We start from the raw sequence: 15,920 nt of genomic DNA on the forward strand, positions 1-15,920 counted from the left end.
GACCTATCCCCTCCTCTTTCCTGGGTACTTTTCAGAGCAGCCAGTGTGCAGATGTGAGGGAGCACACAGGAAGAATGGCACAGCTGAGGCCAGCCAGCCTCTTTGCAGCATTTCTGTGCTTACTTGGCACAACAGCTCAGGAACTGTATTACATGTGCCACTTCCATAGGAACTAAATTTCTACCTGATCAATTTATGTTGGGCATTGAAATAAATCCCAAGATGTTTACTCATGATGAGTGGAGGCTGCAGTAACCCAGCTACCATAACCAGATGGCACCAGACTGTTGCAGAGCTTATTCTCTCAAAAGCAGAGACGAAGTGCATAACGTTGCTTTCATCTATACACCAGCAAAATTTGAAATGCAATCACTTCCCTGACTTAAATGGTTGCAGTCATAAAAGCTCAGCTATACCAGAACAAGAGGTTTTAACATAAAGGTTTGTGAAGTAAAAGCATATTAGAAAACTTCAAACTTCATTAAATCTTATTTTCTAAAGAAGCCTTAGGATGGAAAGCATAATGAATCGGTTTCTGTGTAACCTTTGGATGCTCAAATTGCACATAATTTTCCACATTCACTCTTTCTCATCATGCCCAAGAGGAAACCATGTGTTTAGCATGAACATTGCTGCAGCCACCACTGAGCATCACCTTTTATTGAGGAAAATCAGCACAAAGGGGACACTGCCCAGTCTTCTTGTGCAAACAAATAGATCCCTAATTTCTGTCAGAGCTGGGGTGGTCTTCCACAGCCACATTAAAATCGTGGCAACATTGCTGAAAAATTTCCATGCATTTTTTTTTTACACATTAAGTGGTAGAAAACTTTGTTCCAAGGGCAGAACACGATACTCCATGTTCAAGTGTGAACTGGTTGCCTTCAACTACTTGTAGCCCAGGTCATCACCAAAGGCCAATGGTTTAAGTGAATTTTCCAGCTTGGAGATGCTCACAGTGCCCAGTGCAGGCTGGTATTCCTGTGTTGGCTTACTTTGCTGAGCACAGAAGTGCTGAGGAAATAGAAGCAGTAAGAGTCTAACCTGTCCAGGAGCTTAGAGAACCATCAGCATGAGGAATAATACTGCAATACTTCCCAAGATGCATATAAACCACAGCAATTCTTAATATTTCCATGCTTACATCCATTGTTATAATTGGTCAGATATAGCTGTATAAGAGAAAAACTTCAACAAAACAAAAAAAAGGAGGTGGTGGGGTGGTGTTTGAATTATTTCCAAAACATTCTTTTATGAAGACAGGATATCCCAGAAGCTCGTTTCCTAGGTGCAAGATCTTCTTTGAGAAGAACTTCTAAGACCAGCTAAAGCCAAAAATAATCCCAAGACATCTCCAGATTCAAATGCCATGCAACCAAAGCATCAACCCAAACATTAAAATCCGTGTTTAGGACCAAGCCAATACCTTATCTAAGAAATTGATGAAACCAATGAATAGAACCTTCAATAAACAACACATCAGCTTTTGTGCTTGCTTTAAAAAAGTTAACCAGTCATAGTTACCTAATAGAGAAAGACACTGCAGCCTTCAGATATATCACAGAGGTTCTTGCTGCTGATACAGAGCCTTAGGAGATGGTTACAGGAGCTGTGTTGAACAGGAAAGCAAATGGTTTTTTTTCCCAAAATTAGAAATATACAATTTCCAAAAATGGGAGCAAAAGACAAAAGGTAATGAAAAATACTGCTGAAGAAATGTTTAATTAAAAAAATCAGGAATTCAACAGTGCCTAAATCTTTATTTTTCATAACCTACATATTTTTTTTCAAATTAGACAGTTTTACATTTTTATGACACAAAAGGAAACTTAAATTACTGATAGTTTACATGTAAGCTTGATTCCAGTCTTAATGGAAGAAGAACAAAAACAAAAACCCTCAAAAAGGCTCCCATATTACACTTCTATTTCGTGAATTGGCAGCTGTTAGGTGTCCTCAGAAATCTTGGATTGTCTGCTGCTATTAGTGTAATAGGTTCCGAAGCACAAAACCCCTACCTGTAGCTGAAGGAGATACAGAGATAGGTGTGCACCATTACAGTCAGCTGTTGCTCCTGATACACTGCCCCATGCTCCAAGGGCCTCTCCAAGCCAAGGGCTCAAGGCTTTGAAGGACAAGGCAGCAACATAAAAAATTTGCCACTGCTCACACGTTTCTAAGTGACAGTGTCACGGGGCAGGACTGATTTGAAATGACATTCAGTTTTGAAAGCAACCTTTTTTGTTAAATTCCTGGAAGAACCTCAGATCCCATTTTGACTTGTTTTCAAAATAAGAAGCATCACCACGCAGTTCTAACAGGGTAAAATGCCAATTTTAATTACTGGATCCCTGAACCTTGAGCTCAGCTACTGCTTTTGGGAGATTTTTAATTTTAAAAGCTATGTTTTAATCCCTCTCTGTATCATAGCAACAGTCTGCATGCAACTTCACAACTCTACTCCGAAAACTCCATTTTGTCACTGAGTGGGGGTGGGGGGGAAATAAATCCCAAAGCAAAATACAGTAAGGAGAAGTTGTATTGTATATTACACAGCGATTTGGCGTGTCACTTTTTTTTAAAAAAAAGCTATAAAACCACATCAGAGGAAGGTTTAAACTTTAGATGCAACAGACTGTTGCTGGGTAAGCAGTAATTACAGTGTATTGACCTATCACAAATGGCAGCAGAATACATTAGAAGAGCACAACACATCCCACTGGTCTCAACAGATCACCTGGGGCACGGGCTGAGCACCAGCACGAGCCGCTCACAGCCGCTGGAAGGGACCACTCGCCACTGTCTGCAGCTGGTAAAGCCTTTCACTTGCAGCAGACAAACAGAATGAGTCATACAGCTGGCCTAAACCATACACAAATCTAGCTACCGCTTTCACTGCCACTGGGGAAAGGAGAAGGGGGTAAAAATCCAATGACAGAAGGAGTTGAGCAGTTTTGGTGATGGTGTCGGGGTCCTATCTCCTCCCTCAGCATTCACAAAGTGCGCTTTTGAAACAGGAAAAATCAACAGACTCCATGTGCCCTATTTTGACCAATTCTGCAGCATACAACAGGCTGGATTTACAATGCCAACTAGTTACCAATTGATGCTTGTAATAGGAAATTTATCAGGAGTCAACTTCTATAGTTACTTTACAGTTCTATGAACCATGCATTGATACTCTTGAAAGCAGACAAGTAAGCTTCAGTGTATATTTTTGCAGCAGTCAAGTTTTTCCCCAATTAGACTTGATTTTTTATTAATGACTTAAAAATTACAGTTTGACTGCTGAAATTCATTATTTACATTGCATAACACTTTTGAATTGGTTAAATTGTTTGGTTTTAAAGGGACTTTACGAAAATATTTGAGGGCTTTCAAATAAGACTTTCGTTCCATTTCCCTTTTGCAGTGAAGAGGCAGAGTCAGTTCAACACACCAGAATAAAATAAGAAAAAGAAAAAACAACAAATTAAAGTAATATTCAAACCACAACATTTAGTTTATCTACATCCAGCTCAACAGCAACATTTATAATATCAATAATTTTTATCAGATTTTTTTTCTTTAGGGTACCTTTTTATATGTTCTGATTATTTACAACTGTACAAGCAAAGCACACACTTCCAAGTGCACATATTTAATACAGTATTGACTATTTGCATTTACAGGTTTTTCAACAATCTGAAAAAGATCAACTGTTTAAGATCTTTAAGGTATATTACAAAAACTGCTGCTAGTTCCTGTACTACAGTATGTTTACCCAGTAAGACCAGTGACAATAGATACATACTGTAACTGAGTAATTCTGTATGCCATTCATGCTAACCCTCCACGGGGTCAGACCTCATTAACTCTAAACTGTCTTGTACAAAAGTTAAGGCAAAGTCATTTTCAAGTTTAAATAAAATTCAAGTCTTTAAATATTGGATGGAAATAATTCTTTAAAAAAATCAGTTGTTTAAATAAACATTTTTGTGGAATAAACTGTACTGTCATAGTCAGCAGGAATGAGTTTTGTCTGAACTTCCTGCAGTTTAAACACTTAAAGAAAAGCTTTAGGCATTTTAAAACAAAAATAATTTATATTCAACTTTATTAGAAACTTGCTAATTTAGTGCATCCTTGTCCTTCAGAAAGCGCATCACTTCTAAAGTAAATAAGTGTGAGAAACCTCATCCCAGAGGTAAATATCAGGGATCTCTTCCTCCACCACACAAAACAAACACCATTATCTCACGGCTTGAAAAATTTAAATCCGTATGCCAATGCTCGTAGTTACAGGAAGATGTCAACACAAGGCTGACTAAGATATGAACTCTTTCAAAGAGCACTTGGGGCAGAGTTTTAAAAAAAAGTCTACACAGAGCACAGGGGTAACCAGAATATACAGCGCTGACTCAGTTAACTCCCTTACAAGCACAGGGAAGCTACGGTTATCACAAGAAGGCTACTCTGCTTTCTCCTGATAACATCCACTAACAGGCTTCACCACCATAGAAGCTCACAGACTTGATTCTTTCTATTCACAATGTGCTTTGTATTTGCAAATTATAACATCAGTTTTATTCTGGAGTGAGAAGATGGTTACTTGCTTGCAGTAAGTCAAAAAAGGAAATATTTCAGAAAGACTGCTATATGGTGCCCTGTAGAATTCATTTTGTGTGTGCAAAACATCAAAAAAAGATTAAGTTTTTAAAAATGCTAGAAACAGCTACTCATTTAACCTAAAAGTGCAAGTTTGTTTGCTGACACTTAGTACAGCAGCCCAATAAAAAAAAATCTTCAAGGTCACATACTAATTTGTAAAATATATCTACTTTCTTGCACTCTACACACTAGCTGCCGTTATCAGTCTTTTGGACACTAATTTAGATATGTACTTGCAGACCAGTTTATTAAAAATATTGCAGCAGCATGTTTCTGCTTAACAGTTTAGAAAAAACTCACTATACAGAGCTTGCACTCACACCGCCACAGAGAGGCTTAATAAAAAGTTGATTTTTTTTAAAGACAAATATTTTACACCTTGGAAAAAGAAAAAAAAAAATCACACTAAGCTTCACCTCCAATTAAGCACCAATCTAAATGTAAGGTTTAGAACAACTATCCAGAAATACCCAGAAAAATAGAATGCTTGTTCAAGAGGGGGAAGAAGTATTTCACAAAAAAATAACTTGCAGGCATTGTTACATGCCTTGTATCACTGCAAGCTCCTAACCAGCAACTCATTCTCAGGTATCTTAGTGGGAACATGGGTTTAATTTGTGGGAAACAGACCTCTTCTCAAATCCCTCCCAGGTGTTATTTTCACTGAGGAGATTTTGGAGGGGTACTCTGTTCTTTATTTAAGCGTTTGCCAACGGCTGGAGGGGACGATCTGCGTCCTGACTGTCTTCTCTGGTCTTTGGGTTGTCCAGGATGTGACTTTGCAGGAGGAGGTTCTCTGTTTTTCTCTATTGTTTCTGTGGGCTTTTTTTCTTCTTTCCCACATGCTACAGTGTTTGGCTTCTGTTCTTTCTGGGGTTGCAATGTAGGAGGATCCTTAGTTGTTCTCTGGCAAATTTCCGCATAACTAGGTTTTCGCAGTTCCTGGGAAATCAGGAACAAACAGAACAGAGTTAAACAAAGCATCCTGAGGGGAAAAAAAACTTGTATGAACAAAAAAGGGGGAAGTCCTGTCCCAAAAGAATGCTGCACTTAAATATGCAGATGAGGGTTTGAGTATGAAGTTTACAAAAACTGCATAGACAATAAAGCTGAAAAAAAGGTAAAATGTAAAACAGCATCCCAGAAAAATGGGGTACTGGCACAGGGCAAAATACTTCCCCTTCAAACTCTAAACCAGCTGAAACACAATGAATACTTTGGTTTCAATATCAACATATGTTTTAATACTTCTACCTCTAGGATACTACCAAGAAAAAGATTCAGATAAGGAGATGTCTCTTACACTGTTAATTGCATAATTCTGTCATGCAAGTAATCATGAAGTCAAACAAGCAAAAAGCTGCTGGACAAATTCTAGGATGCTGGCCTCACATGATTAGGCAACATGGGTAGCAGTAAGTATTCTGTTAAATGCAAACTGGATCATTAAGAAAAAGTGAATGATAAGGTCACTTACTATGGCAGCCCCATTGACTTGTACCGATTTACATGCAGTACTCAGAGTGGAAGAAGAAAGTCTTTCTGTACTCTGTGTCTCTCTCTGCTGTTTATCCACAACTTTGGAGTCCCTGTAATCATCCAGCAGGAAGCAAGGCTCATGAAAAGTGAAACTTCAGGATAGATGAATAGTTTAATAATAGCTCTAAAAAGTTTGAATATGATTGCAAGTAGTTACAGCTATAATTTGCCTAGCACATGATGACTAGCATTTCATTAAAAATATGCTATCAAGAATAGAAAAAATATATTCCTGTGCAATGTGACACTACCTCTAATTTGTCATGTTCTAATAGCATTTAGTTACTCAGCTATTTGATTTGCAGGTTCCAAACAAAGTGTTACCAAAAAAACTTTTTTTATGGTATGGACATCAGTACTGCCCACAGGGCCATGGGTTTACTCTCTGTGTTTCCAAGGTATCTAAATACGAGACAGTAAGGTATTCATTAAACTTTTACTCACAGAAACTAAACCACAACTCTCAATTTTCTTCTGCTAAATGACTATTATGATTGAATCACTATTATGATATTGTTCAGAAATTAAGCTTTATTGCCTTTACTACAAGTACAACAAAATATTACTTCTTTCATTGATTAAAATTTTAATAGCTATTTACATTGTTCTGCCTGATGAAAGAAAATGCAAATGTGATGCAGAGCAGACTAATTATACCCATGTAATTAAGTGCTTACTCAGTAGGCTGGGGAGGCGAAGGAGACCTTTCAAAGGTCCTGGGCAATGTAGAAGAAACTGGTAACGGCTCTCGAGGAATTCCTGATGGAATAGTGTTTGTACTTGCATCCACATTAATGTTCTGAAGGAGGAAAAAAGGAACAGAAAGACAATCAAAATATCCAATTAATATGGTCTGCCTGAAAATTAGCACAACCAGGAAACACTTCATAGTTTGATTTATACCAGTAAATTGACTATAGGAAGGTACAGAAGGAGCCAATATAGATATTGTAATGAACACGTTATTTTTTCCTTTACATTTATTTAGAAACACAGATAGATAACACACTGGGGTTATTTCCAAAGAAGTTAGAAACTTAAGTCCATTTGGGACATATCTGAATGACAAAATCACTTCAAATCATTAAGACCACCTTTAATCAATCATCACCTTGTCAATTAGACCACAGCATTAAGTGCCACATCTGGTCATTTCTTGAACACTTCCTAGGGTGGTGACTCCAACACTTCTCTGGGCAATGTGTTCCAACACTTAACTTGCCTTACAGTAAAAAAAAAAATTTCCTGACTTTCAACCTAAACCTCCCCTGGCACACCTTGAGGCCATTTCCTCTTGTCCTGTCACTGGTTGCCTGGGAAAAGAGACCAACCCCCACCTGGCTACAGCATCTGTGCAGGCAGTTGTAAGGAGTGATAAGGTCTCCCCTAAGCTTCCTTTCCTCCAGGTTACACAACCCCAGTTCCCTCAGCTGTTCCTCATAACTTGTGCTCCAGACCCTTTTCCAGCTTTGCTGCCCATCTCTGGACACCCTCCAGCACCTCAATGTCCTTCTTGTATTGGGGGGCCCAAAGCTGAACACAGGCTTCCAGGTGCAGCCTCACCAGTGCCCAGGACAGGGGGACAATCAGTGCCCTGGTCCTGCTGGCTGCACCATTTCTGATACAGGCCAGGATGCCTTTGGCTTTCTTGGCCACCTGGGCACACCTGGCTCATGTTCAGCCGCTGTCAACCAGCACCCCCAGGTCCTTTCCCCAGGGCCACTTTGCAGCCACTCTGTCCCCAGCCTGTAGCACTGCCTGGGGTTGTTGTGACCCAAATGCAGGACCCAGCACTTGGCCTTGTTGAAGCTCACACAATTGCCTCAGCCCATCAATCCAGCCTGTCCAGACCCCTCTGTAGACCTTTCCCTTCCTGCCCTCCAGCACATCAGCACTCCTGCCCAACTTAGTGCTGTCTGTGAACTTACTGAGGGTGCCCTCAATCCCCCTGTCCAGATGACTGATGAAGTTATTAAACCAGACTGGTCCCAATACCAAACCCTGGGGAATACCACTACTGACTGGACTTCTTTCCACCTGAAAATTCTGCACCTGCTGGTGACAAAGCAGGCTTTGCACCTGTACACACAACCACAGGCAGCCTATGAAGACAAAAGTCTCCTAGTGCTGTGCACTAAGAACTGTCTTCTTCAAAGCTCTAATTCTGTACCATCCCAATATAATGATTTGCTACCAAGCAAAGGCTTTTTCCATAGCCCTCAAAAGATTCTGCTAGTGCCAAGTGATGCTGTACTTCAAGATAAATGCCAAATAGGTTCAAGATGCATACATTAATTTAAATGGTCACAAAATAAGAAAAGACAACTTTGTATCCTGAAGAACATATATCTCACTTTTATAACCATTTTGTTTGTTTTAAAGAGTGCTATGTTCTTTGTATTGCTTCTGACCTGTCTGTCCTAAAAACTTCGAACCCCAAAGAGATTCTGGTATGCAGAAAGGGAAGCAAGGGGAGAACACAAGCTCAGAAGGAATAAGATAACACTCCTTTTGCCTCAGCCAAGTCACCATTCAAAAGGGCATAACCTTAAGACTCCTATGGATTGCTGTTACAAAAGAAAATGGTATTTGATGGCACTGTTTTAAAATCAGGCAGCATAGATTACTGCAGTAGATCTAAGCCTAGTTTGATTCCAAGTAAAAGACTGCAAAAGGTGGATGTTTAGAAATAACAGAACAGCTTTTATAGTTTTATTCACTGTAATAGTGTGTGCAAAGGCTTGAAATTGCAAGCTGCTGAGCATTCTGACCCAAGTGCATCAGAACTTGTAGGTACATGGTTAAGTGTGAACAGCTTCAAGTCAAGCAGACATGCAAGAGCTTTTCCTTGCCAAAACACTCAGCCTTGATCTGACAGTGCTGCACTTCCTAGTTACAAAATGTGGGATGATTATTACCTGCCATTCCCCAGAGCTACTTCTAGAAGAGCATCACTAAGCAAAGAGCATAAAGGTGTGATGCTTGCATAACAACTGCTGGAAATGATAGACCTTTAGTCCCTTCAGCTCCCATACACTGGACTTGCCCATCTATATGAAACAAGGGAAGCACTGTGTAACTCTACTTCAGTGCTTTGTAACACCACATCAAGTGACATGAAAAAACATTGAGATCAAGGTGAAAAGCAGCCTGTATACATTGGCAAGACTGATGTTAGCTCAAACAGCTTTGTAGCAGAACACAATTGCTCTTTGGAGCCAGCTGCTGTTATCTTACTCTTTACTTAAATGCCAACAAGGAAAGGCAGCATAATCCCTTTTTTCCACACAATGGTACAAAGTAACTCCTGTATGCTGGAAAATGAAACTGGGAAATTGAAGGATGCTTTTTAATGTGACAGTGCACTGCAAGTATCATAAAGCCTAAGTGCCTGACTGATATGAAGACTGCTTCTACAGGAGAGAAGTCTAAGTTCTTTACCATAAGTACAAAGCAAGTATTAGATCTGTAATGGGGGAACAAAGGGCTTTCAGCTGCAGCATTAAAAGCAAGTGCTGGAATTGTATTTAAAACCTGAAATACCATAGTCAAAAACCACTTCATAAGTAACAGAGGTAAAATACTTCATAATTTTTAGATCTAAGCCAAGAACAGCCTACCATGTGTAGTACTGGCTGACAGTAAGTTAAACACTGTTTTTACCATGGCTCTGAGCTGCTCATTTCCCCTAAAGGCAATCCTGGAACACAGCAGCCCCTCCTACCACCTGCAGGAGACAGAGTAGATGGGCTCTCTGTACAGTCACTGCCTTGGATGCAGACTGCCCTGCTGCCTCTCCCTTTCCTTACCAACCCCTGACACATGGGCACCAAAGAAAACATTCTAAACCCAGCTTATTGCAGGAGAAGACACCAGAGATTGTGCTGGTTCACCACTTGACCACGTCACTTTGCACTGCTAATCCAGGGCTTAACTTCTTCAGTTGTGGTACAGCTAGAAAAACACAAGTTACATTTGAGCTATCAAAAAAAGCCAATACAGACTTTCACAGCCCAGAGAATTCCACACTGCAGAGGGTTATTTGAGTTTTCCTGGAGAAGAACATACTGTCACTCACAGATGGCATAGCAGAGACAGTTCTAAGAATGAAATCTATGAAAAACTACTGAACATTAATTTTCAACTGCATCTCTACTACATCTATACAGCAGTGGTTGCCAAGTTATTCTGGTGTTTTTTTATCTTTCTGAGCAATTTGACAAGACAACACTGGGATCCAGCTGGTTTTGGTAGCAGTTCTTGTTCCAGCTATGATGCCTAGTGTACTGAGATTATGTAGGCAGCTTCTTTATTTTGGTGCTTAGAAGTTTGTCACTTTAAAGTGTTTTATATAAAATTCAGAAGTCTTACTTTCAAGTAGGAGGGAAAATGTATCACATACTCTTCACCTGAGTCTATCAAAAAGCCTGAGGCAGTTATGTACAGCAAAGATCATATTTTCTAATCTCTGCTATTAACATCTACTTATTAAACTGGTGCCCATATTCCACACCATTTCAGAGAGAATACCCAACAAATTCTAAGATATAAGTGAAGAAGGCAGCAGCACATAATTTGACAGCTCTTTTTAAAGAACATTTCTTACAACCCATGTAAACCCACAAGTTTTTCCATGTATAGACCACCAAATCAGAAAACAAGAGGTATGCAATTCTTTGTTTTCCCAACAAAAATGAACATCCACTACTCACTCTTTCTTTTGACGTTCCTATTACCACACTGGACAGTCTGTTTTCAAACAGGTCTTCAGTCTTTAAATTGCCAGCAGCCCCAGGTAATGGAGGAAAGCTAGATAAACCCAATTCAAAGCTGGGAGATGGAGGTTTTGGGGGTGGTGGAGACTGTGTTTGGCCTCTCTGGAATAGAAATACCATGTTGGGGTTACTACACTAGATGACAGAAAAGATATGCAGCTCTAAACTGTATTTTGCACTTGATTTGTATCAGCAAACCCCTGGAGAAGGCTCCCCCATCTCATCCCCCAAAAAACCCATAGAGTACCAAGGAATAGATGCTTTCATTTTCCACTGTTGCCCTTGAAATATTTAATTATTATTTAAATATCATGGTATATGCATCAGCTTTAGGGACACTGACACAATAAGAAGTTTTCTCACTGACTCTTCATTGAGGACAGACACAGTGACACAGAAAGGAAAACAGACTGGTTTATGTATCATGATATGGTGAAAATATAATGCCCATTTATGTACAGTTAGTAACATCCTAAATAAAAAGAAAGGAGTCAACAAGAATCTTATTTTAAGATACATGAAGAAAGGGTAAGACAGCATGCCTTGTACGTAGTACAGACAGTAACAATTTATATCTAATTAGTATTAATCTGTATTGTCACTGTGTAAAAATAGAAAGGTAAGAGTCAAAACTATTTTTGAAACAGACACTTTCTAACTAATTCTAAGAAGAAAAACAATGTCTCAAGCAAAACAACCACCTGTGTGTTAAATGCAACTATTTTGCACTATAGAGAGCATTTCAAGAGTTAAAAGTACCATGGTTTAAGATCACTTGTGAGAAATGCTGGTAAGGATTTCCAAGTTGTTTTATATTTACACAGGAAAAATAAAACTCCTTTGTAATATGCTGTAACTGAAGTTACCAATTAACTTCACCTACATCATGTAAACAAAGAAGTTTTTCTTCAAAGAACTGTTTCTTGACTGTGCTGAGGCCTGTGCTAAGATGATCTTTGCTGCAAAATACCAAATGCAAACCAATCTCTGAAACTGTTCCTATTTTGAAAAGCAAAATACGAGTATATAGTCCAGATGGTGCAAATGTGAGAACAATGCTTCTGAACAAAAAAAACAACAGATATGAGACTACTTTTGAGGTCTTTTCACAAACTACATGTAATGTCCAAAGAATTGTGTGTCAAGAGGGAAGCAGGGAAAGAAAAAATACAGAAGCAAGAACAACTACAACTCCAAGCACTGCTCCTGACCCAGCATTACCCCCTGGAAGAATGCTACAGCAATGGAGACTGCAAATCTCCAAAACTGAAGTCAAATGACCTGTCAAAGGTCAGGGAGAGAGACTACACTAATCCAGCTCAAACTGCAAGAGGAACAACTCGAATTTTTAGAAGTCATTCTTCAAATCACACACTTACTCTTGTTAAAAGGGACTGAAGTTCTGCAATAGCAAATGTTTTTGTTACATTTTAAGTTACAAAGTTGAATCCTAAAACCCTCAAAAAATTAAGAGTGGCATTAACATCTAAAATTAGCAGGATAAGGGAGGACTTCAATGTGTTTTAAGCTAAATGCATAAAATTTCTCAAGTTAACTTCTTGTAGATTCAGGACTTGGCTTATGTTTACAGACTCATAAAAAATCTGATCAAAAAGTTTCATGCTCTTTTTCATGAAAATGTGCATACAACTCTATACTTTTTCCTTTAAAAAGAAAAATCTTCTAAAGAAGTCATTACTCCATTCAAATATACTGGTTTTACTGGTTCTGTGTACACTATCTAACTGCTACAGCATTACACAAGAAATAGGATACTGGATTCAATTATTTCCACAGTCTAAAGGGAAAATTTTCATTTTTTGGTTCCAAGTACACTTCCTTACAGTCCTGGGTGTGCAGTAGCTCTCACCTCTGCTCAAGGTGCAGCACTGGACACTACAGAATAAAGATTCTTGGCCCAGAAGAGACTGGAAGGAATCTGGCTACACAGGCTGCAATTACAGCCTGGTGCTGAGAGAAGGGAACTGTGGGTCTCCCAAGAACTCACATCCACCAGTTTTTACATGCAAAGTTCAAATAATCTTTGCAGTCAGCTCTGTCAGAAGTGCCGCTCTGCTCAGGGAAGCATCCAAGGTAATCCTTTCACTTCAGCCACTCACACCTAACCTGTACCACTTCCTTGTTCGTTAAAATATAGAAAAAAGTTAATAGGAAAACTTCACTCTAAAAATTCAAGCAGCTTTGAAAGGGCAAAAGGAAGAAGTACTGGGATTCCTACAGGCAATCTGGTCTCTGGGAAGTTTGATGAGAACTAAAAGCAATCAAAAGGAAGGAATCACTTGCTAAACTTTCCTGCTTCTCTATCCTAGTTCCCTCAGGCCAACCAACAGCAGGAGCCACAAACACACATATGCAGTGATTCCAGACCTTTAGGAAAGTGTTATGGCTCATGCAAGCAGTGTTACTTTACAACTGTAACATGAATAAGGAAATAACCTGGTTCAACTTCATGAATATGCCACGTGTGGCAAAAATAAATAGCACAGAAATGACTGCTTTTATCACACCACACCGTAAATCCTACAAAACCATGGTTTTTTTCTCTTCTACACTTAGTGCAGCCTTTTCAAGTATCAAGTCTACTTTGGTAATAACCTTGAATTTCAGTTTCCCAAAACCACAGTATTTTAATAGTGTTAGCATACCCTTACCTGCTGGCACCTGAAGAGGCATTTAAGAAAGTGAACTGACCACTTCATAACAAACATTATGCCACAAATATCTACATAATGTTCTTCACTATCACCATGATTGATAATGAAGCATCAAGTGTTCTGAACTTCAGCTGTTTAGCCATTCCTGAATGTGAACACTGGCATGTTGACAAAAACTGAGATAGAAATTTTTTGCTACTGTAAGAGTAATTTTAACTTTTCCCTGACTTCTGAGTTATTGAAAAATCTTCTCTGATACTCAAATGCAGTAAACTCATGTGACTAATGAGCTGTTGTCCTTAATCAACTGTGATGTTCAACTGCTTCTGCAGTAACTTATGTCCCCTTATGTCTACTCCATGAAATATCCACACTCTTGCCTTGTTACCCTGCTTTTATTAGAGACAAATAAGATCATGAACACTCACTGTAAACTTGTCCTCCCTTTTCTTTCGGTAGCCATATGAGTTTTTCCTAAGGGAAAGAATGCAGATATGAGAACCTTGCCTATAAATGGATGGAAAGCAGTTAATGAAAACAGGAGAAATTAATTCCAATTGCTATTTCATCCATCTTCATTCTACACAGGTTATCCAGAAATGTTTTAGGGAAAAATTCCTAGCAAGCTGCCCTTAAAATAAAGGGATACATCTTATTCAAGTCAGGGTAAGAATAAACTGGTTGCAAGTAATTCCTGTGTTAAAAGCATCTCGGTAGAGATTACATATAAGGATTAGACAAAATGTTACAGTATATAAATAGGGGGGTCAAGAATTTTTGTATATCAATGTAACTTCTGAAATACAGCTAACTATTTTCAATCCAGGTAAGGCTCCTTCAAAACATTTTTAGCACTTTGCCCCCCAGCCCTGCTGCAGGTAAAGCCCCTCCGAGCAGCACAGTAAAATTTGCAGTGCATTCTAATTCAGTTTCAATATATTTTCTAAGTTAATTTTACTTTTATTATTCTAAATGTATTCAATACTGAAACATCAAAACAATATAATTTTAAGTACTGACTATTCCTGCACATTTTTGTAGTCTATAGTTTGAGCAATCTTGTTTCCTGAGTTCTTAATCACACTTTCATCCATTAGTTATAACACAATTTGGTAAATTAGATTTAGAAAAGTACTACAACCCTTGCACAAAATACCCATTTAATTTGCAATGATACAAGTCTGAAATAGGATCATCTACAAAACACTTATCTTCCAATTCAGTAAGTCACTCAAAATGTGATTTACTTGGAGTCATAAATACAGCCATTATCAAAGCTGCACAAAACTTTTATGAAGCACTTATTAGAACTGTATTTATAAATATGCCAATTTTCAGCTCCCCAGGTAGTTGGTTCTGTTTTTTGTTAGGCTGCTTTTAAAAAAACATAACAATAGTTTCCTTAGTTGCCTGTAGCAGTTTTTCCTCCCTCCATACCAATCCATCATCTTTGCTGTTGTGTATGCCCAGTTTGGTTAAAATTCTGATCCTTCAACTGAAAAAGTGAAGAATGAGCACTGCTAACACACATTCAGGTGTACAATCTGCAATGCTGAACAATGGAACTGGGCAGAACTTCTTCAATAAAGTCAAACAAATAATATACAAAAACTTTCTTGCACCAGATGAAGAAATGATAGAAGATTAGATCTTATAGATCTAAACAGTTCATCAGTTGCCAATAATGATTTTCATCAGGTAGGAAAGCATGTGAGTCTGCTTTGCCTTTGTTGTGTATCGTACTTTGCAAGATTTTAGGTTTGAGGAGAGAGTCTGAGTTTAAAGCAGCATTGAGAATAGTAACAATACCACATCTCCACTAAACAGAGCAGTTTAGAAGCAGCAGCACTTGGCTGTTCCGAGGACAACCATGAAGCACACTCACCTTCCCCTCCCTAATCCAGGGGACGAGTCAAGGCTGGTCTGTTCCATCCTCCCAGTTCCCACTTCCCTCTTGGTGTAGCTGGTGGTGGCACTCTGCACCCGTGTCCTGCTTTGGCCCGGCTGCCGCGTCTGTGGACTCCTGACGCCATTGATTAAACGATCAGCAGAAAAGTTGAATATTGTAGGACTGTCTAGAAGCCCAGGTCCCCTTTCTGCACTGGGTATTGTATGGCGTATATGTGACTTGCTAGGATTCCTATAAATTCAAAAGTCATTTCAACATACGCGCACTAGCAACACCTTCTGAGGCCTAAGCCTGTTCACAGAATTCAGAAGCAAGATCTTCACTCCTTTATCACTTATTTCAGTTATAAGAATGATCAACATTCATTGTAAC

At 38.9% G+C, this 15,920-nt stretch overlaps 1 protein-coding gene across 2 annotated transcripts in view; it reads right to left on the reverse strand.

The window, feature by feature from the left end:
• Positions 1–1,740: 1,740 nt before the first annotated feature.
• LARP4B (La ribonucleoprotein 4B) overlaps positions 1,741–15,920 on the reverse strand; it is a 55,935-nt gene continuing 41,755 nt past the window's right edge. The window contains exons 12-17 of one of the 2 annotated variants that reach the window (XM_036405034.2): positions 15,525–15,662; positions 14,068–14,113; positions 10,902–11,066; positions 6,867–6,988; positions 6,128–6,239; positions 1,741–5,592 (exon numbers count right to left, since the gene is read on the reverse strand). In XM_036405034.2, coding sequence (XP_036260927.1) covers positions 5,311–5,592; positions 6,128–6,239; positions 6,867–6,988; positions 10,902–11,066; positions 14,068–14,113; positions 15,525–15,662 — 865 coding nt within the window. In that variant the 3' untranslated portion in view covers positions 1,741–5,310. Of the gene's footprint in view, positions 5,593–6,127; positions 6,240–6,866; positions 6,989–10,901; positions 11,067–14,067; positions 14,114–15,524; positions 15,780–15,920 lie in introns of both variants that reach the window. The other variant, XM_036405025.2, reaches the window with a different exon arrangement.

The sequence above is a fragment of the Molothrus ater genome, chromosome 1 (assembly GCF_012460135.2).
Source record: "Molothrus ater isolate BHLD 08-10-18 breed brown headed cowbird chromosome 1, BPBGC_Mater_1.1, whole genome shotgun sequence".
NCBI classification, from domain to species: Eukaryota; Metazoa; Chordata; class Aves; order Passeriformes; family Icteridae; genus Molothrus; species Molothrus ater.